The sequence below is a fragment of the Agelaius tricolor genome, unplaced genomic scaffold (genome assembly GCF_023055355.1).
Source record: "Agelaius tricolor isolate 1412-34295 unplaced genomic scaffold, bAgeTri1.0.p SCAF_1, whole genome shotgun sequence".
Lineage (NCBI taxonomy): Eukaryota > Metazoa > Chordata > Aves > Passeriformes > Icteridae > Agelaius > Agelaius tricolor.
The window spans coordinates 85,795,605-85,818,384 of NW_027269261.1; the positions used below are offsets into that span (position 1 = coordinate 85,795,605).

General features: G+C 37.7%; 1 protein-coding gene across 27 annotated transcripts in view; it reads left to right on the top strand.

Annotated features, from left to right (window-relative positions):
• DLGAP2 (DLG associated protein 2) overlaps nt 1–22,780 on the top strand; it is a 456,578-nt gene that overhangs the window by 285,394 nt on the left and 148,404 nt on the right. For 11 of the 27 annotated variants that reach the window (XM_071441861.1, XM_071441871.1, XM_071441907.1 and 8 more), the window contains one exon: nt 18,558–18,590. The exons of 11 other annotated variants lie outside the window; for them this stretch is intronic. In XM_071441861.1, the coding sequence (XP_071297962.1) occupies nt 18,558–18,590 (33 nt within the window). Of the gene's footprint in view, nt 1–18,557; nt 18,591–21,465; nt 21,586–22,780 lie in introns of all 27 variants that reach the window. 5 more of the 27 variants (XM_071441946.1, XM_071441925.1, XM_071441935.1 and 2 more) reach the window with 1 other exon arrangement.

The window sequence follows — 22,780 nt, forward strand, 5'->3', positions numbered from 1 at the left end:
TATGTTGCTTTTTTCTGTAATCCATACACTGACATTTCTAGGACAATCCTAGGCTGTTTTATTAGAGTATATTATAATATTGCCAACTTCTAATTCAAATTTAGCTTTTCAAAGTTTCTGAGTGCCATATGTAGGTAAAAGAGAGCAACCTGTGTCACTGAAGACAGAAGGAGTTTTCCTTCCTGTTGACATGATGGTGCTTACTTTCAGAGCAGTGATTCATTAGGTGTAAATTAGAGAGTCACTCAGTATTTGGCTTTCTCTGGGGACCAATCTGAGCACTACATGAATGCTTATTCTTGTCATAGTAGTGCCATTCACTCCAGTGTCATTCTCCTGCAGTTCTTAATCTGTGGTCTGAAAGCCAAAGTGAAACTGATTATCACAATGATCTCTACCCAAGTGATTTGGATTTTAACTTTGAAAATTTCTATATCATGATTTGCACTGCCACAAATTGCTATACACCCAATGTTTCATCCATTATAGCTAAGAATGATAAATCTAATGTATTTACTTACTGCTCCTGCCAGCCCTATGTGAGGTTCCAAACAAAGCTAAAGCCTCACAACCTTGCAGTTACTGTGTCCTACTAATGTTGTTCTGGTTTAGCTGCAAAAAAAGATAAATTACTGTACTTTTTACACACTTGAGCACAGGTTTTGTATGAGCTGTTCACACTGTTTCTATTGTTGCTAGAGGCAGCTTCAAAGTCCTTTCCAGCCAGAAGTATCATCAAAATTTTCATATATTTCCATAGCAGCTGGTAAAATATGGCTAAATGGAAATATAAACTTCATGAGCAGTGTTTGAATTTGTAGCTCAGTGGTATTAACTGAGACAAGAAGGGAAGTAGGATTGTTGCAGTTACAGAAATCAGTCCTCAGAAGTATGTCCTTCATTCTCCTTAGTTGTGTACTACTCATATGAATTTTAAGAAAATAAAAAGAAATGTGTTGAGCTAGTATTTTCTGTAGGTCTGCATCCCTGAGTTCAATGCTGGGGGAAATTCTCACCCTTGGCTGAATTCTGGAAGAAGGGGAAAAATTTATTCTCCTGGTTTCTTAAAATCCTGCCCTGTCCCTCAGTTCCGCTACCATCCTTAACACTTCTGTTTTGGTTTTTTTTATTATTTCAGATTAAGGTTTCCAAAGAATAATACCCAGGCTGAACTCCCATGCAGACAAAAAATCCCTCATATTGTGTCTAAAAGTTCTTATTACAGCATTTGATCTCCTGATCTTTGCAGTTCCTTTGTTTCTGGTACACCAAAAAAAAGGACTAAATGACTGCTTTTTTGTTGACCCTTGTGAAGGCTATTACCTGTGGCATTTCCAAGCTTCACTCAGACTAGAGATTTCTGACAAGGCAGTTACATTTCTTGAGAAGAGGGAAACTTTCAGAATAAAAATAATAACAGCGATGTGTTTAGAAACATAATTATTATGTAAGTAGATGCTTTCACTTCTTACCAATGAAAGAGCAAATCAGGGCTTTATTTCTACAATCTGTCTACAAGGGATAGATTGATTTCTATTTTATAGAATGGTATAAACTTATCAAAAAAAATGCAAAATAACATCTATGTGGAGCCTTTTATTTGGCCATTACTTTTGTGATGGTAGTAAGGTTTCTGTCCAGTGCTGCTTTCAGTCTCAATTGTTTCACTTTAATGGGGAGTTTCAAGAAACAACACACAGCATATCTGTAAAAGATTTTATGATTTTGATTTGTTTTTTTTTTTTTAAAACCATGTGAGTGCTCACTTTAGGTTTTACTATTTGTCATCATGTTTGCCATAATTCTTTACTGATTTTAGTTGTAATCAATTTTCCATTCCCACTAATTTCTTTCACTTTGGTCTAACCTGAATTGGCACAGGAACTGTGTGAATATGTAGTCCATTAAGTATATGAAATATTCCTTCATGTGAGCATTAAGGAATCTTTTGAACTTTTCTTTTTAAGCTATTTGTATTGCATTAAGATGCTTCTGATGTTGACAGAGTAGGAAATGTATAGATCTACTGTTTATTGACTGACAAGAACCAATCTAATATTAATTAATAATATTACCAGTAGATCCCTGTAATAAACAGAACCGAAGCTTTCAGAAAAATAGGCCAAGAAAACTGCACAGAACAGCCAGTCTATCTCCTGCCCTTGCAGGATTCGTGATGCTGAACAGATGTTTGATCTAACTGGTTTTTCATTGCTTCCAATATTGGAAAGACCATAATTATCACCATCAATTCTGCTCCTCTGCTTCGCTATCCTTGCTGCTAGAAATTTCACCTAAGATTTTACACAAGTCTTTCCTGTTTCAGAATAAGCTCCTGATTTTTGTCTTCCTGCATATGAAAATAGAAATATATTTTTCCTTTCCTTTGGCAGAAACCTTTCCCATATTTGAAGACTGATATTGTACCCTGTTAGTTCTATATCTATTTGACTTTAAAGCAAATACTCTTTCAGTCTTCTCACAGGTCATGTATTCTGGAGTTCTGATCACTGTCTCCTCTGTACACTATCTCCTGTCAAATCTGCAGACAGCTGAGGTCCTAACCTGTACTGCACGTGAAAAGAGAACAACTTTCCATGTCTTGCAGTTTCTGCCCTTGCTTATATGTCCCACTATGAACCTTATTTCTTTTCACAAGTAGTGTGATATTATCTATCTAAAGTGTGCTAAACTATGACAGTGGACACTTTTTTGTGTAGAACAGACACATGACAGTTTGTCCTCCAGCTGGTATCTTACAATTAATTTTTCCCTGCTGAGTTCAGTAGCTTGTACTTGTCCTCACTAAATCAAATCCTATTTTTTTAAGAAAATAGTTTCGTTTTACAAGGTCATTGTAAGCCTGCTCTCATGCTGTCCCTGTGACACACCCAGTCAGTCAGGCAATCTCATCTGATCAAAAAATCTCCAAATTGCCATTACTTATTCATCAGTATTAAGTGGGGACACCCCATTTAACATAACATAAGGAAATGGCCTTAACTTGCACCAGGGGAGGTTTGGATGAAATACAGACTACAGAAAAAAAAAAATCACAGAAAATGGTCAGACATTGGAATAAGTTGCCCAGGGAGGTGGTGAAGTCACTGTCTCTGGAAGGTTCAAGAGGTGTTTGGATGTGGCACTTAGGGATATGGTCTAGGGGTGATTATGATGGTGCTGGATTGATGGTTGAACTGGGTGATCTTGCAGCTCTCTTCTGGCCTTGATAATTCTGCCACTTCAGCTGTGAATGACTGGTTAGGATACAAGTTTCTGACTTTTCATCAGTTCAATTAAAAGTCATTTCATCTAGAATGTGTACTTCTCATTGTCTGTGACATTGCTGCCTTTGTCATGTGAGACACATAAGACTCATTCTCATATATAAGATTTTCTACTCTAACGGTAAAGAAATCATTCTATTCTAGACAGACAAAATGTGGCCTGCAACTCCTTTGCTTGTGTTCTTCCAAATGCTTATTTATTGTCATTTGTTTGAAATTTTTTCCTTTCTCCAGAATTTCTAATTTCTACAACTTTTTGACTGGTCAGTCCCTGTTCCCTACACCTTCTCTTTAAAGGTTTAAGCTCTGTTTTCCCTTTGTAATCTTTTAATACCTTGTCCATTCTCCACAAGATTGAAATAATTTAATAGAATTAATGAAATAAGTATTCCTACTTGTCCTACAAGCCACAAGTACCAAAGAGCAGTATTTTTCTATCATAGCAGAAATGTGGGAGCCTGCTGCTCCAGGTACCTGGGCTACCTGGGCTAAGATAGTCCAGAATAAACAGACTCAGTGCACCAAACATAGAAAACCATTAAAAAAACCTTGAACTAAAATGAAAAATGGTCTGGAACCTACAACTCTCTTTTTGTCCTCCATCTACTTATAAATATGCTATAAGTACGCGTTCTGCAAGTTTTCCAGAGTTGTGCACTAGGATTAGTCTGTTTTCATACCTGTCTTCAGGTGGCATAAATCACCCCCTGGAAATGTTTTTCTCTGTTGGTTATAAAAGGAGACTAAACAAGCACCACATACTAAATAGCTAATTTTTCATAGGCTTCATGAAGACATGGTTATCAAGGAAATTTCCTGAACTAGCTTGGCAGAGCAGTAGTAGAGCTGGGAATGGGCCAATGCTTCTGAACTCCTTTCTTTGGCTTGTCTGCATCTCTAATTGTTGCCTTTGTACATTGTATTACAAAAGAGAGGTCCAATGTGCAGCTAAAATATAGAAAGGCCAACTTTTGGTATGTCTTTGTACAGAAAATTATTTCTTTTTTACTTGAGAATCTGAGAACTCTTTCAATATGGGCATTGGTGAATATAATGCAAAATTTAAATTTTATTTTTTAAAGCTAATTTTAATTCCAATACCTATTTTAAGTCCTATGCACCAAATGACCAGGTATCATTGTGAATGCTGCCCTCACAGTTAGGAGTTGATATTATATATATTAATGATAGTAATGGAGATTGATGTGATATCAGCTTTTTGAAGGATTTTGTTACTGATCATACTGTTACCTTTGGCCAACATGGAATAAGTTTATTAGAGAGAAAATTTAAAGCAAACATGAAGCATATTATTCTCCCCTGTTTTTTCTTTTTTTATTTTAGCATCAAGTTTCATGGGTAAGGGATAAAGTTTGGCAGAACATTTGCACAACTTCTCCATATTTTCAAGATTTTGATACGAATTTTTCATATCTTGTGTCTAAAGAAAGCTGTAATAAAATAATTAGTTAAATGAAGTGAATCCCTTGGCATGTATTCAGAAGGGCTGAGGACTCTCTGTTTTGTGATGCCTGATGATTTTTTTCTCTTCTCTGAGGAGACAGCACATCAGATGTAGAATATGCATCAACCCAGATGCAAAGATCTATTTATATACTTGACCTCTGTGTATAATCAGCAGCAGTGGTGCTTTCATTGCTGATGCCTGGTCCTTGTAGGTTAGAATCTGAGATTTATCTGGGAACTCAAACTCATTCAGCTGGCCCTTAGGCAGAAGAGTGGTGCAAATGTCCTTCAACAAATAAAATAACAACAAAAAGATAATGGAGTCTCTTCCACCCAAAGGTACATGTGCAATACTGAAGACATTGCTAAAAAATAGGAAACCTTGTGATGAAGATAATTAGGGCACATGCATATCCTGTAGTTGAATCTAGGGACAGAAGAGAACTGACTCAGAACATGGAATAAATTTCTGGCGAAGCACACACAGTGCTGGCCATCAGATGCCAATGCTCCACTGGCTTAACTCTCCTGCCACTCACATTGCTGTGACATCCTGCTGCTCCCTCAGGACAGCTGCACAGAGCAAAGGCTGGAAGAGATGATGGTCTGTCAATGTCCAACATTTCTTTGATGAGAAAAGAAGTATATTTTATGTATATAATGTGTGAGAAGAAGATGAAGAGGCCAAGATCTCACAAGGAAGAGGAGCAGTAGAACATCAGCATGAAATGTGAGGGCAGACCGTTCATGTCTTTGGGACCTCTAGGGATGGGAGCAAACAATACTTCACTTTTGCTGCTTTGATTGCTTAGAACCTGCTTGTTTCTTTGTTTTAGTACAGAGCTGAACCTACTGAAGAAACTTAGGATGGATTTGATAGGCACACCTTCAATCACGTTCAGAAACTTCTCAATGCAATAAATTTAGATGAAATGCTGCTTGGATTTGTTTAAAATCTTTTCAGGAATTAAAAAACTATAATTTTTTGCTAAGAACACAGATGGACTTCAATAACATGTTTTGTTGTGCTGTCTCAGAAATAAAAGAAAAAGGTAAAAAACCCAAATTAATTTAAGTTTAATGGTATATCTACTGAGATTATAAAGCCACTTCTAAGAAACTGTCTTGCCTGAGGCTGCTGACTTCAGTTTTCCCTCATAATTAGACTTTCACACTTTGTGTCACATTCAGTTGCAGTAAGACAATTAAACTAAGAAATATGAAAGATATTATCCTCTCCACTTTGTCAGTGAAATAGTACTTCTAACAACTAAATCACTGCAAGATTTGTAGGACACAGAAAACAGCTCCCTTTTCTCGTTGATAATAAGTACCTGAAAACAATTGTATCTTCCTTTTTAAACAACAGTATTCAAAATTGTGTATGTTATTATTTTTATAAAACATCCTCTGACAATATTCAATTCTCTCAGGATAAAAGCTAAGTAGAACAACAAAAAAAGACTCAAAAGTTGTTTGGACTACTTTTCTTTGGTTTTTTGGTTAGTTGTTTTTTTTTTTTTTTAATATCATAACCAAATTTCCTGACAGGCATGCCATAAAATGAGCTGACCAAACAATGCTACAAAGGCAAATAAAGATTGCAATTAGAATCATGCATTACTAGAGGGGATTTTGAGTTTTTAAGTTGCATGATTTATTATTTTATTTTATTTGTGGGTGATCTCCAGAGCTGTGAGGTTGTGGACCTGGAGGTTTTGAAGGGGTTTTCTTATGGCTCTCATGATATAATGTTGCATTGAGGTTCATATATATGATATAACCAGATGGGAAAATATTATTTCTACAAAGTTCAACCAATTAATTTTAGAGGCAGATCTAATTCCATATCAAAGCTGTTTTAAAAAAAAAGTAAATTAATGCAACCTTCCTATTGTTAAAGATTTTGTTAAACTAATCTCCAGAACATAAAATATGTTGAAATACTAAGACTTGAGGAGTCTTTGTCATTGAGAAATTGCACACACAGACTAGATGTGGCTTCAAATACAGTTATTTAAAAAAATTTCTGATATTTTTTTTCTCGCATTTGAAAATGCTGATTTTTCAAAACTGAGTATTTTCCAGACAACAAAGCAGTTTCTTTAGAAAAGTTTTTCAAAGCCAAAGTTGGTCAAAGACACCAAGAACAATTTGGCTGCTTGCCTATTTGCATTCCAGAGTCCAGAATTAACTTGTAGCTCAGATATATATCCTGGATTTAGAGATGGTAATTGACTTGTTCACTCTGTTTTAACTGTACATTCATGTATTTTTACAATAACCTTCAGAAGAATCATACCTAGGATTTAGGTTATCAATAACTAGCTATCTCACATAATAGTTGTATATTTAGAATAAAAAAAATCAAATACTTTGGATGGTGAACCGTATTCTGTACTGGAATAATTCCATTGACTCCAGGGAGTTATAACATAAAATAACTTTTCTCCTCCGGTTATATTCCACATGAACAATGTTGAAAGCACAAAACTGTGTTGAAAGAATGCTAAACCAACCAAGTGAAGCAATCAAATCTGGAAATGCCTGTGGGCAAGAGCCAATTCAGCTTTTACTTCATTCCCTTGTGCATAGAGATTTTAATTACATTATCACAAACTTTCCCCCATAAAATCCTTTCTCCTGTTTAACAGTCTTTTCCTTCTGAATTCAATGCAATTCTTACTTCTATGAAATTAAAGGGCATCTTGCAGGCATTTCTGCTGGTGTTTATCACTGAAACCATGGACAACTTTCCTAAGTTCCCACTTCAGAGCTGGGCCATTGCTAGTGATCGAGGCACGGACCACACTTCATCACGCGTGCGCAGCGCCTCCAGGCCAGGCTTTTGCCACTTGTTCCTGGGGGCTTATTTCAGCCTCCAGTGCAGTTAGCTCCTGTCACTCCAGAAATATTAATGGCTTCTGCCTTTAGTCTGATGGCACAACACTGTGCACTGGTAACTACTAGAGCTTTATGTTCCTGATCCAATGGAAGCAGGTTTTGATACGTTTTTAGAAAAAGCGGAGAATCCTACTGCCAGTAGCAGAGGAGCCCTGCCTCCAAACAGGTGGAGAAGAGGGACAACTGGCTGGATCCAGCATGCAACAATTCAACATTATATCCTATTTTTCCTACCCTGATGAAAAGCTGTAACAACAGATGAAGTCCAAAGGCATGGACTAAATTAACTCAATGGGCTTTTTTAGACATGGTCCATAAACTAAGTGAAAGGTGTGTGTGTATAAATATATATAGCAACACACGGGAAGAGTGATGATGGTTTACTGGGATATACTGGAAAGTGTAAGACAGGGTGATGGCATAAATTATATGGAATAAAGGTGGATACCACACTGATTTCAACTAGGATAGAGTTGATTTTCTTATTAGCTGGTACAGTGCTGTGTTTTGCATTTAGTTTGAGAATTATATTGATAACACTCTGATTTTTAGTTGTTGCTAATAGTGTTTACCTAAATCAAGGAGTTTTTCAGTTTCCCATACTCTGCCAGTGAACAAGTGCACAAAAAGCTTGTGCACTTGTTCACTGGCAGAGTATGGGAGGGAGTATGGCCAGGGTAGGTGACCCAAACTGACCAAAGGGATATTCCAGACCACACAATGTCATTCTCATTGTATAAACCAGGAAGATGGGCAGGACCAATCACTGCATTGGACAGCAGATGCAATTGCATATTCCATCACTTTTCTTTCTGAGATTTCATTCCTCTCCCTTCCTTTATTTCAGTCATTGAATTGATCTTATCTCAGTCTACATATTTTACCTCCTTCTGATTCTCCACCCACCAGGGTGAGGGGCTATGAGCAAGTGGCTGTGGGCCATGCAGTTGCTGGTTTTGATCAAGCCACATCTACTTAAGTAGATGCTGCTTTTTTTGGTTGGTATTTTTTCCCCTCCTCCTTAGCTTTTGCATAACTACAGTCCTTAGAAGATTCAGCTGGTTTAGTGCAACTGGAATTGTCCTAATATTTAGTAAACCACTGAATCGGCTTTGTCATATAAAGCCTGACTTGGTACTTTATATGTCAATGTATAAACACAGTAATTTAGTCTTTCTGAAACCAGGCAGGGCATCAAAGGCTTGAAAGATTGCTTTGTTTTATCTGATAAAAGGAAAAAAACGACAGGAGAACGAATATGAAAAAGTACTGTCTCTTGGTTAGCAGAACATAATGAATGATATATGAAAGACCAGATCAAGCTGAACACAAATGTGAAAGCAATCTCACATGATTTAGAGGAAGAAAAGCTGATACTGTGTTGAAAATGAGAGAAAATAGCCTTTTGTTTGGAAAAGCCTTCTGATACAACAGCTTATATTTCCATAATTTTCAAGGAAAAAACGAAGTCACTAAAAATCAGGGAAAGTGGGAAAGAAGATGCATTTCCAGAAGTGAAAGAATGAGAAAAACTGAAGGAATTTGATATAAAGAAGCAGCTTCTGAAAGATGTGTCATAGTATTTGACATGATTAGTGGCATGAAGTGAAACAGTTGAATTTCACAAGATTTCTTGTCTTTCTCATGAAGAAAGCAGATTTAGGAAGGACTGGCAGTAAAACTGAGGAGATACATTATCATGAAGTTCACTTTTCAGGAAACAGGGGTTTTTTCCCTTTTTTCTTTTTTTTGTGTGATGATATGGAATCTCTGAGACTCCTCATTTGCCCAGAGCATGCATTCAGAGTTTCGTCATACTGTTTCACAAATATCTTAACGTAACATATACCATTTGAATTTTATTTAACATATTTTTAATTTTTATCCTTTTCTGGTCTTGAAAATTTGATAGCTTGATATTTCTGAGAGTCATGATATCACCATGTCATGATGTGTATTATGTCTTTACTTCTTGAGTGATGGAACACAAATGCTCCATGACAATGTCTGATAAATTGAAGTTTTAACATTTCATATGGAAAGGTAATGTGATTGAATGTATAGATCAGATACAAGTAGACTCTCAAATTTCTACCATCTATTTGCTGGATGGAATATGGAAATTCTATGTACAAATAATGATTTTTAGATTTTGAGTAAGTAAAAATAGCCTATGGCTGCTTGCGCTAGCTATCTCCTTAATTTGGGAGAAGTGTGTTTTTTTGCTGTGGTATTATTCAGAAAAATAGGAAAGAGTTACATTTGCTGTTTGAGAACAGAAATCAGCTCTGGCCCAAAGTTAGTGCCTTAAGTTATTAGCTCAAAAACAGTACTGTGCTAACCACAGCTCCATAGATCCTAGGTATGGCCAGGCTATAGTTCTGGCTGGACTGGAATAAATTTACGTGTGTCCTTTAAAAAAATGAGCTAGAAATACAAATGTCTAGAAAGTTTTAGGTGTCAGGCTGTCCCCATGTGTTGAAAGATGGGCTGATGGAGAAGAAGACTGCCCTGGATGAACAGAGAACCTTTCCTGGAACTCAGGAAAAACTGGAAAATTTATGGCCTTTGGAAGAAGGGGCAGAAAACTCAGGAATACTATAAGGATGTCATGAGTTTAAGAAGGGCCAAAGCCCAGTTGAAAGTTAGTCTGACTACCGCTGTAAAAGGCAATAAAAATGTTTCTATGAATACATCAGCAACAAAAAGGGGGTTAAGGAGAATCTCCATTCCTTATGGATTGCTGTAACAAAGGATGTGGAAAAGGTTGAGGTACTTAATGCCTTCTTTACCTCAGTCTTGAACAGTAAGACCATTTGTTCTCCAGGTTCCAGGCTCTGGAACTGGAATACAGATACAGAGAATGGAATGAAATCCCTATGATCCAAGGGGAGACAGTTGGTGACCTGCTACATAATTTACACACTCCCAAGGTTATGGGACTGCATGGGATTCACCCAAGAGTTCTAAGGGAGCAGTTGGAAGTGCTCACCAAGCCACTCCATCAATTATCAACAGCCTTGGCTAAGCAGAAAGGTCTCAGGTGACTGGAAGGTAGCAAATGTGAGGCTTGGACAACCAGGGCCCAGCCAGCATAAGTTTATGAAAGCCAGGTCCTGCTTGACCAACTTGATCTCCTTCATGGATGTTGTCTACCTGGACAAATAAAAAGCCTTTGACACCATTCCCACAGCATTCTCTTGGAGAAAATGGAGCCTGTGACTTGGATGGTAAACAGTTCACTGGATAAAAATCTGTCTGAATAGCCAGCCTAGGGAGTTGTGGTGAATGGAATTACATCCAGCTGGCAGCTGGTCCTGAGTGGTGATGCTCCGGGTTCAGTATTGGGACCAGTCCTGTTTAGTGTCTTTATCAGTGACTTCTGCGAGGGGATCGAGCACACACACCCTCACAAAGTTTACAGATCACACCAAGCTGGGTGGGAGTGCTGATCTGCTGGAGGGTAGGAGGACTTTGCAGAGGGATGTGCACAAGCTGGATGCATAATCTGAAACTCATTGTGTGAGATTCAACAAGACCAACTTCCAGGTCCCGCCCTTGGGTCACAACAACCCCCTGCAGTGCTACAGGCTGGGGGCAGAGTGGCTGGAAAGGTGCCCAGAGGAAAAGGAGCTGGGGGTGCTTGGTTGTCAACAGCTGTTGTGAACATGAGCCAGCTGTGCCCAGGTGGCCAAGGCAGCCATGGTAACCTGGTCTGAACATGCAATAGTGTGGCCAGCAGGATCAAGGTTCTGTACTCAGCACTGGTGTGGCCACACCTTGAGTCCTGTGGCCAGTTCTGGGCTCATCACTAGATGAAAAACATTGAGGGGCTATAGAATATCCAGAGAAAGGCAATGGAGCTGGTGAAGGGTCTGGAGCATAAGTCTCGTGAGGACCAGCTGAGGGAGCTGGGGTTTTTACCCTGGGGAAACAGAGGCTCAGACAGGACCTTGTTATTCTCTACAAGGGCCTGAAAGGAGCTGGTAGTGAGGGGAAGCTGGTCTCATCTTCCAAGGAACAAGTGATAGGACACGAGCAAGCAGGTTTATATTGGATATTAGGAAAACTTTTTTCACCGGAGGAGATGTCAAGCATTGGGACACGCTGCCCAGGAAAGTGGTGGAATCACCATCCCTGGTAAAAGATATGTAGATCTTAGATGTGTGGCATTTAGGGATGTGCTATAGTGGTGTACTTAGCAGTGCTGGATTAATGGTTGAACTTGATGGTATTCAGGTATTTTTCAACCTAAATGATTGTATGTTTTTAAGGTGTTGGTTATTAGGTGTTCTGGCGTACGCAATTTTAAAAGTGCTTGTGATCCTAAAAGGGTTTGTACATATGCTAAGACTCTAAAGTGCATTAGGTAAAAGAGATGCTCTCACCTTTTCCAGGGCTAAGCCAGATACACAAGTGGAAGTCACTGGGAAAGAATGAATAATATTTGTGTTGACCTTTCTGAAAAACCTTTTCATTGTATGCTTGTTTTACATAAATGCACATATCTACAAAACAGTGTGCCTGTAGATGATACTGTGTGCCTTCCTGAGAGTCTTTGGATTATTACATGTGGTGAGGATGGCATGCCTGTGGTAGTCCACTGGGAAATCCTGGCTCAAGGTGAGGCAGTAAAGTTGTGATGAACTACACAGGGTCTAAATTACGGTAAACCTCCCTCAGATGATAGGTGTCCTCCATGACTGCTCTCAAAGAGCTGGGGAATAAAGCTGCCTCAGTAAAGTCTCAGCACTCAAGCAGGGTGGGTGCTGCTGCTGCTGTCAGTACAGCATCCATCACTGCAGGAAACCAGGGCTGGGATTTCATCCATAATGTACTTTTAGTTTCCTGAGGAGAGTTACTTTGGAAACCATTAATGTTCTGATCGTGAGATGTCTGTATGCAGCTGTCGGTTCTACAATATATTTTAAGATGCTCTTTAAAATCCTGCATTGAATTTGGATAAACCAGTCCTGAGGCCATGATTATACTATGAAGCATGAAGCAGACCAATTGCTTGAGATCAGCAGCAGAAGAAAATGGATTAATGATGGGTTTCAAAATGTGAAGAAACCGTTTCTGGAGTTTTTATTTTTTGTTAGTGGTTGTTCTTCTTCAGTTTTTTAAAGTGAGACAGAGTAAAGTAATGAGGAAAACATGTTTTGGAAGAAAAGAAGCAAATCATGCTCCAGTTTAGTTGGCCAGGGTAGGTGCTGCTGCCACACGTGGCCAGGCTGCAGGGTACATGTGATGAAGTGAAGGACCCTCTGAGGGACTTCCTGGGCAACCACCTGGGACTGCCCACATCCTGTTATGATCCTATATGTGCAAATACTTTAATGGCCAGTGTGAATGATTACCAGTTATTAATAATAAAGAAGTTTCCTTTTACAGAAACCAGTTTTATTATTAAAGCTCCCCTAATCAATATTTTTTGTGATTTGTCTCCCTCAATTCAGTTGTCTCATCAGGAATAATTCACTTATTTTTCCTACTCTGTCAACACTATAGCCATATGTGGCCCATAATCTCCCTGGGCAACCTGTGCCAGTGCTTAGTCACTCTCATGACTGAAAAAAAAGGTGTTTCCTGGTGTTCAGATAGATCCCTTTGTGTTTCAGTTTGTAGCCGTTGTTCAAGTTTTTCCTGGAATAACATGAATCAGAAAGCAAAATATGAAGTGGAAACTATCAACTTGTATAATTATAATATGATTTTTAAGAGAGGAGGAAAAATGATCAGTGAATTTTTGCACTAGAGGCTGACAAGACTAAGTTTATTTTTGTCCAGGACTGATTCTTATGAGCCATCTTAGACATCTGAGGCCATCAAATTTGCCAGTTGCAAACCAGCAGTTTTTGCATGTCTAAATCAATCCAATTTTATTCTCAGATCCACACCCATACATGTAGATTATTTTCCTGAAAGATTCTGGTGATGAGATTCATCTCCAATTGCCAGCACTACAGGTTATGTAGATATGTAGCTGTCTAAGCTCACACTGTAGTCATTAGAGATCTTGTCAATGGCAAGAGCTGCTCTAACTATTCCTCTGTGCAAGTTTAATTTCTACTTTTCAATGCAATTAATTGACTCAATTTCAACTACTTCTTCATTGGAGCTAATGGAAGCTCAGACACGTAGCATAAAACACCTCTACTGAAGAAAAGTAAGTTTGAATCTTACTCTTAATGGTATCACAAGAAAAAATGCAGTTAAATGAAACCCTGGTTAGCAGCATAAATGTAATCTACCTGTCTCAATATGATGTAATTTTTTATCAAAAAATTAATACTATCAAATCGAGTCAGAGCAATAAATAGGTTTTTGAATGTCATATTGATAATTCTTCATAACTAACTGTTCAACTGGATTTTTTAAAATTATCTCCAAAAATAAAAATTAATTCCAAATACCGGCACAAGTGAGCAGTAGTTTGTAAGATGGTAACTGATGACTGCATTGTAATGAATTCTTGAGTGCAACCTTTATGCTAACTCTTTTTTTTTCTTTTTTTTTTTCTGGTCAGGGAAATTCTCACAAGAAATGTTTACATTTCCATTAAAATTGTAATTGTGCTCTTTATAGGATTGGTGACCAATGAATGCAAATAACCTATTAATGAAAATAAGAGAGACTCTGAAAACAGATTTATTGCAGTAGGTTAGGATCATAGTGACAGATAATAAATAGAGTCGACCCAAGTTGAGGCAACAGAACTGTGCAAGAATTGCTTCTACTGAAAAAGCCTTTTTTCAGTGAATAATTTACATAATTTCTGGAGCTGAAGGAAACTCTCCCCCTCTAGAGGCTAATGCAGAGTTGTTCACCTGCTTCTTTAGCCTCTGGCTTTAGGTTTGGGCGGTACCAAATTAACCTCAAATCTTGGTGCAGCCAAACTCACAATCTCAATCCTGAGTTTGCCAATGGTTTTCACTGACCTGATTGTCAAAACTACAGCTGTAACTTCTAGTGAATGCAAATAATCTTTCATCTTCAGCCACTGCAGCTCTATGTTCTCTATGCTCTTCGTTCTCCTCTTTGCAACCACCCCTTTGTATTCCAAATATTACGGCCGGCTGGACTTCACTCGACTTATCTTTTTTAAAGACTTGAGCTTTGTAGAATTCATGGTACAGGTGTTGTGCATATCTGCAAGGGTACCTGGGCTTAGGTTAGGGGTTTATAATAAAATAAGATTGAGTCTAACTGGAGATTTAGCAAAGCTACACTTATTTCTTGCTGACAATTGCTGTTAAAACACTTAGAAGCAGAGCAAAATCTTGTATTTTCAAGAGAGCATGATTTAGCATTCATTAGCTTCTTCTAACCTTTCTAAGCAGGTACCATCTCCCAGAGAGAGTTTGGTATTACATCATCTTGCTGCCAATGCCATGGAGAACCTTTAATGTTAAATGACTTAAATGTGCTCTCACCTTAAATGTGTTTGCCTGTGCACTGTAAGGGTCCTCCCTTCCACTCATTGTGTGTTGGCATTCTGCCAGAGCAGGCAGTGGCAGCCATGCAGTGCTTTGATATCTGGCTGTAAGCACAGCACGAGGAGCCGAGATGAGGGAGAGGGGAAGGGCAAAGCTGAGCAGCGCATTGTGCAGTGAACACTGTTTGTACAATAGGGAGAATGGGCCTTGGAGGCAAGATACAGAGAGGACTGCAGCTTTGCTAATCAACTCTAGGAGGAAATAATTAGTTTATTGGCATGGAAATCTTGTACCATCTCCAACGTCTGTTTTGCACAGAGCTAATAAAGTGTGGTGTACCAGAGATACTGCTTGCTAAAAAGTGCACACTCATTCCCCATTTAAAAAAACATCCATTGCATTATAACTAAAAGTCAGCTTTATTGTCAAATCACCAGTTTTATTACCTAAATAAATGACTTATAGTATGAATTAGGTCTGGATTTCATGAGTGTAATTCCTTGATAACTGCTAATATTGACATGTTAGCTATGTAGCCTTAAAAAGGGGATAAAAGTGTGTGTCACTTTTGTGTATTCCACTTTCATCTCAGATTCCTGCTGCTTAGGAAGCCTTGTGTATGAAAATGAAAGTGAATAGCAACAAATCTGGGCAATTCACTAAATAAATGGAATGGAGGAAAATTGGATTCCACCCGTTCAGGCTTACTTAATTGAAAATCAGTCAAGGAAACTGAAAAATGCTCTTAACAATAACAGGAAATGATGATTTTTCTGCTGCCCTTGGAGTCCATAGAAGAGTACAAGAAATCTTATGGCAGAGACTAAATATTCCAGTTGTTTCAGCAAAGATTTCATTCCATTATAACTGCAGTAATTTCATGTATTGAACTCTGGCAGGGAAATGTTGCACATGGCATTTATCTTTATATGGGAAACTTTACCTTGCCTGCCTATGCAGTGTCAGCTGACATCATTCTTTGTGAAATGTAATGATGGAATTGGGGCATGTGGATCATGATTTGTGGGTTCAATATACTATAAAATCTTCTGGTTCCAGCTAGCAAAGTAGGTCTGATTTTCTTTAACAGTTCACACAGGACAAATGCTTGGGTGACAAACTACCTTGTTTTCAGTTAGTGTGGACTGAATTGTGAGAAAATAAACACATCCACAATTTATATCATCAGTTTAACACAAAGGATTACACAGAAGTGTTGTTTTATGCTGGGACAAGAGCCTAATTAATTTGCATTAACTTATCTGCATTTCTTTCAGAGTAGCATTTTTAACAGTGATTTCTGCTGCAAGTTACAATATGTACATGAACTTTTCAGATAGAAGTCCCGCTTTTCTGGTTTGGTTGCAGTTTTTCTATTTTGATTTGAGGGGTTTTTTTTTAGTTAGTTTGGTTGGTTGGTTGGTTGGTTGGTTTTTCTGTTTGTTTGTTTTTATTTTTTAAAATCCCAGTGTCTGAGTAGATATTTTTTCACTGCTATAGGAAGAAGAGAAATTTTTCCTCTTCTGTTTTTTTTTTTTCTTGGATCATGAGGTTTTTCATCAGGATATTTTATTAATGATATAGAACAGATGCTTTTAAACACCTTATTGCTGTGCCAGGATGTGCCACAGGATGAGCATAGTTGACAGCATTTTGGACAATTCAAGTATTAGATATTTTTTTGGTGATTCTGATTTGCAAGGTAGCTGCATGCTGTCTCTGTGCTTTCAGGAAGCAGTCACTGCCTGGCTAGATGCTCCATCTATGCATAATCTGGTTTTGGTGTGGATTTTATGGACTCCTAGGGGGTAACAACACTCTTCTGTCTCTCATACTCTGAAAGAAAAAATCCTGACAATGTTTTGTTTTTTTCCTCTATAGTTTATGATAAAGCTTGAGACATCACATATTGGAATTGTTAGTTAATTCCGTGTGTTCAGCAATTTGGATTTCAGAAAGCAATCTCTCTAGTGCATTTATCACATTTTAGGTTGGTTTTCTCCTGTGTTCATTTACAAAACTAAGCATGCTCACAGTCCTCAGGAAATGTCTCAGGTAAATTGTTAAAAGTTATTAGAGCTAGGCAAAATTTCCCTTCTGTCTAAAGAGTTCCTTCTGCAGTTCCAGGAGTTAATTGGTAAATGTTTTCCTAATGACTTTTAGAATTAGTTACTGCACTACAAAAAGTTCAGAATTTCTGTAGCCTGAACCATTAACTTAGAATCTTGTATCTGTTGACTGTTGCAATAAGAAAACAACTTTTTTTTTTTTAAGATGAAGTAGTTTATAAACAGTACTAAAAGATTTTTTCCAGGCACTGCTAGTAAACGCAATCAATTCCTAAAAATGACAAGAAAGTTCATCTATAAACACATAGTGGGGTGGATTGGTCAGCCACAACCCATCTGTTGTGTATTTCCAAGAGAGTGTAGCCATTGCACCCCTGTGTGATCCCACTTGTCCTACGATGGGGGAGGGAGAGTCTGAAGCTCTCCCATTTCTTGGTGAGCCAACTGGGACCTGGGGGACTGCTCCTGCAACAGGAGCTGTTCTCCAAATGGGCTCACATCACTGACACGAGGTGACTGAGCACTTTCTAAGGAGGGTTTCTTTGGCCGTGTGGGTCTGAGAGTTAGCCTTTTGCTTTGGCAGTGCAATAGCAACCCCAGCTGCTGTTGACTGTACTTTGTCAGCCTCCTCCACTACCCTCCTGGCTATAGTGTAACTCCTCAAAGGTACCAAATAAATCTTTGTTAAGAGCATGGAATTTCAAAAGGTGCAAAGCACTTCAAAGATGGAATCCTGAGCTCTGGTCTCAGTGCACATTTAGAAGGGCCCATTCTGATGCCTCCAGTATCACTGATGTGCCTTCCTGCTGTCTTTTCAGATGGGAGTCACCAGCAAAGACCTCATTTATGCTTTTTCCAGCTCTTTTCTCTTTTTTAAAAAGACAGATTGGAAAAAAAAAAAAAGAAAATAAAAAAAAAAGTGTGGACAGTAGAATAGAAAAAAATTAGGTCTCTCATTTGTTGTGGTCAAAAAAGAAAATCTTTTTAAAAGGGTACAGTCTAAAAAGAATTCTGTACTTTCCTAATTTGTTCTTATGTACAAAGGTAGAATGAAAGTTTATACTCAAGATATGTGTTTATGAAATCAGAGTTTCATTTGAAAAATACTGTAAAATTCCTATATAATTGTGGTATGTCTGTCTTAAACAGTAAAATAAATTAACTTCTCATAGTGTTCAAAGCTTTAATTTTAGATAATATTTTACCTCTTTATGGAGAAGAAAACCTTCATAATGTAATGTTAAGTTTTCTGGTTTTGCTTTTCTATACATATGATTAAAATTTTATATTGATGATAATGTGATATTTGGTGCCAGGTTTGCTTTTGATTTTTTGTGCTTTTTAATATTAAATCAGTGTTAAAGATTATTTTTTCACTGTTTTAATTTCAGATTTGGATTCTCTAACAGGGCATGCATTTCCAGGTAAAGTGGACAGTTAGATTAGATTGTTGTTTGTTTTATACTCAGTTTATTGAGTTTTCTTGGAGGGTGGGGGGAAAGGGGTGTTGTAAAATTTATTTGGTGTGCATCTGACAGCATTTTGTTACGTGTCAAAACTGTACTATTAGTTGGGGTTTTTTAGATTTCAGATAAATGAAGGAAAGGTAACAATTACATGCACTAGTTCAAAGAATAGAATTGAAAACTTGCATTAAATGTTAACTATTTTATCATTAATGTAAACAATCCAAGGGGAGGGAAGAATTATTCCAAAACAAGTTCTAATGAAAAGATTTTAAGTTATTCAAACTTGCATGTGATTCTGTAAGGCAGGCAAAAAAAAAACCCACTAGTCAGTACTTAAGCAAAGCAAAGATTCAAGAAATACAAGACTTAGTTTCTAGTTTTATTACTTGAAGTGTGTAGGAAAGAGGTTTTGAATGGTAAGAACATTTTCACTAGAGAATTGAGAAAGAATGATAACACAATTACATTAATCCTATGGATTCTACTGTATACACATACATTGTTTTCTGCTGTGTGGAACTTAAATTTAAAAATAGTACATTCAGTAATAACTGTACTTCACAATTCAAATATTTTGGGTTGGGAAATTTTTAGCAGAAATACAAGAGCAGAGAATTTGATGCTAAGTAATCATGTGAACTTCTGTGTTTCTTGTGCAGAGATTTTGGCACAGAAGGAATATAAATGAGCACTGTCTGAAATAAAGTAAATCTCTGCTGCAAATATGTGGACTCTTTCTGCACTCAAAATTTTCTTGAATAATCCTCCAGTTGAACAGGCTGTGAAAACTGAGGCAATATTTGTATAACAAAGAGAGTTAGTCAAAATTTGGGATGATACTTATCATTAGAATGATATTACTATTTATTATGTCATTGGCTTCCAAAGTGTCTAGTGCATAGTATAATATTCCTCTTTCAGTTTCTCCTCAAAGATAATTCTTGAAAAAATATGGGACAGTAGATTCATTTGAGGTTTTCCAAGCATTCCTGCACTGTAGGCATTAGGTATGCTGTAAGATATGGATCAAAAAAAGACCAACAGAACAAAAAAGTTTAGAAGTTCATTATAATGAAATTTGTGTGCAGTATGGAGTGGATCTGAGTACAGATTCTGTCAGAGTTATTTGTACTTAAATACAGCAGCACAACAAGTGCAGTCTGTTTGAGAAGTCAGAAGACCTTAAATGCAGATTTTGGCATTTTCATCCCAGATGAGAAAACTCTTATTCTGAGTATTTTGGTTTGGTTTGAGTAAGGATACCCATGGAATAATATACTGCTTAATTAGGGCCATCTTGTAAATTTGATCCTCATAGGTGCTATCAAATATATGCATGTGTCACCAAAATAGACATTGAGATAAGCAGGATCAGTAGATCTTTTTTTTTTCTACTTTTTACAGGTTGAGTCTGCTTTTGTTTTTGCATGAATATTTTATGTTACTAGATGTTGCTGTCATGGTGTGTCCCATTCTTACTTTGTAATATGACAACATAATCATAATGAGCAATACTGACAACAGACCCTTATATTGATACATATGCTTCAGAATTATGGCAAAGATAAATCATCCTTATTCTGCATGATAAAAGTCCTGAATTGCACAACAGGTGACTCACATGCCTGCATTACATTCCAGGTGTAGCTGTGCACAAATCCATCCAATGGCCTGTTATGTAGCACAGACAGAAATATCTTAGAAACTAACACACTGTCAAAGGGATGTAGGAGAGTAGCATAGGCAGGCAATAAGCATAAAAGCCTGGTGTGGACTTCACTTAAATAGATATTTATTTGGAGACTCACAAGATGAACTTGCTACAGTGCAGCTCACATAAATCACTAGAAGATCCATCTCTCACTTTATGCTTTATTTGACAGAGTTAAGACATACTCTTTTCACATAAAAGGGCAAAAATAGCAGAATGTTCTTTCTTGCCTTCAGCTGTACATATATTTAATAATCAAGTCATGATAGTATTCTGCTAAAATAGTGCAGAATGTACAGTTACAGGTGTAGCTACATTAAAAGCCAAAGGGGATGCTTATGTATGTATGCTGGAAAACACAGAACAGTAAATCCTGATACCTATGTATTAACATTACTCTAGTTAGTCCAAAGTATGTTAACTTTCAGCAGATAGAAGAGATCAAGGTATTATTTATGCATCTTTAATAACAATTAGCTAATTAGCTGAGATATGTGTGTTAACAGGTGATTTGTATCTCACTCTGTGCAAACACGAACCAAACTCATTTGAGATTTCTATTTATCTCACCTTGGCAAAAACCACAACCTTTGAGCTATTCCAGCAGGATTCATTAACAAGACCTCTAAGGGTATGGTGATCCAATAGTTTTTCACTTGACCCTTGGCCAGTGCTCTGCAGGAGCAGAGCATGAAATGACTCCCTTTCTTAAGTCATGTAGCAGTGTCAGTGAAATGCTGAGTGGGTGCTACTGCCAGACCCTTAGCAGGGCAGACAGACCAAACCTGCCTCTGCCTGACCTAATCACACGGGTTCCAGGGCAGGAGGGGTTTGCATCCATCAAGATGACTTTCAATTCATGTAAGTTCCCATTTGGATACAACTGCTTTGTGAATTTCAGGATAAGAGGAAGTACTTTCCCTATCACCACTGGCCCCATCGTGTTTTCTGTAGATTCCTACAATCTCTGCTACTTCAGAGACAGATCAGAATAAACCACACTAAAGTATCTGTCTGGTTTTTATGTGAAGGGAAAAAAAAAATTCTTTATAGCCCTTGCAGTTGATCAGCTGAAACCCTAAAGTATGAGATTTGATTATAGTCATTGTCTTAATGCAGAGCTGCAAGTGTTATGGGCATGTTGAGAACTTCCAGAAGCTGGATTAAAGCATCTCTTTTACAATGATATCTAATCTCGTCCTAAAGCTCCAAGCAATGGCGAGTCCACCAGCTCCCCTGGTAAGCCAATCCAATATTTAATTACCCTTAGTGCTAGGAAATGTTGTGGAAAGGTTGAATTTGTCTAATTTCAGCTGCCAGTCTTCCTTTTGCTATGCCTTTGACAGCAACACTGAAAATTGCCCCTTTTTCAGGTATGTTTTCTGAACAAGTGTCTGTGACAAACTGCAGTGACCTGTTGAAAGGTCTCTGTGCAGAGAAGCTGTGTCACCTGGCCTGATGAGCTTATTGCCTTGATCTGCAAACCTGGCCTCTTTCACAGACTTTCACAATTTTATCAACCCTATGACTACTAAAAAATTTTATACAGTAGTCAAGATACCTTTCAACTTTTGTTCTGGTAAATTTGAATTATTATAATCTTTAAGGCTCACACTGTAAGACTGGTTTTCTGACAGCTGTCCTAGGAAAACCTGATTTTCAAAAACTATGAGAATATATTCATGTAGAAATTTGTAAATGCTGTATATAGAAGTAAATTACTTTTTTATTTGTACATAACACTTCCTTCTTAATTCTCCCTTTTTAAGGATTTAGCTACAGTTCAGGTTACAGTGATTGTCTGTGTCAAGCAAACCAAGTGGTAATCCTAAAAGGTAACTGACATTTGAGTTGAGGAATGAGCATTTTTTCCCTGGTCTGATGTGGCTAACATGAGATTTGAGGTGGAAGGGAATGCTCTTATGGCAGCATATGTAACCTAGCAGTTTCAATCTGGTGAAATCTGGGTGGGCACTGAGTTTTGGGTGATCATTAGTCCAAAGAAGAAGGAGAATTAGCCAGGATGTCTCTAAGCAGTGGGATGAAACAAAGGGATGAGACTTTAAAGCCCCATTTAAATGCATTCCTCAGACTGCATCCCTATAACTAATATGTTGCATTAGCTCAATTAGAAGATTAGGAATGTACCTTTAACACAGAGGAGCTCCATAGTGAAGAGAGTTAATAGCAGCTGTCTGCTTTGATTTCCACGGGCTGTGAAGCACGCCTATGAATTCCTGTTCTGGATCACATAAAAATTAGTTAGGTGCCACCTGAGCTAGGAATCTACAGAAGGTAATTCAAATGCATCTTCTGCATCTCTGCTGATTTTTCTTTTAATTCAGCTTTAGCATGTAGTGTTTGCCCTTTTCCCTGCTACCACCCCAAAGTACCCAACTGGTCAGTAAGATCCACAGACTCTGTTTTGCATTGT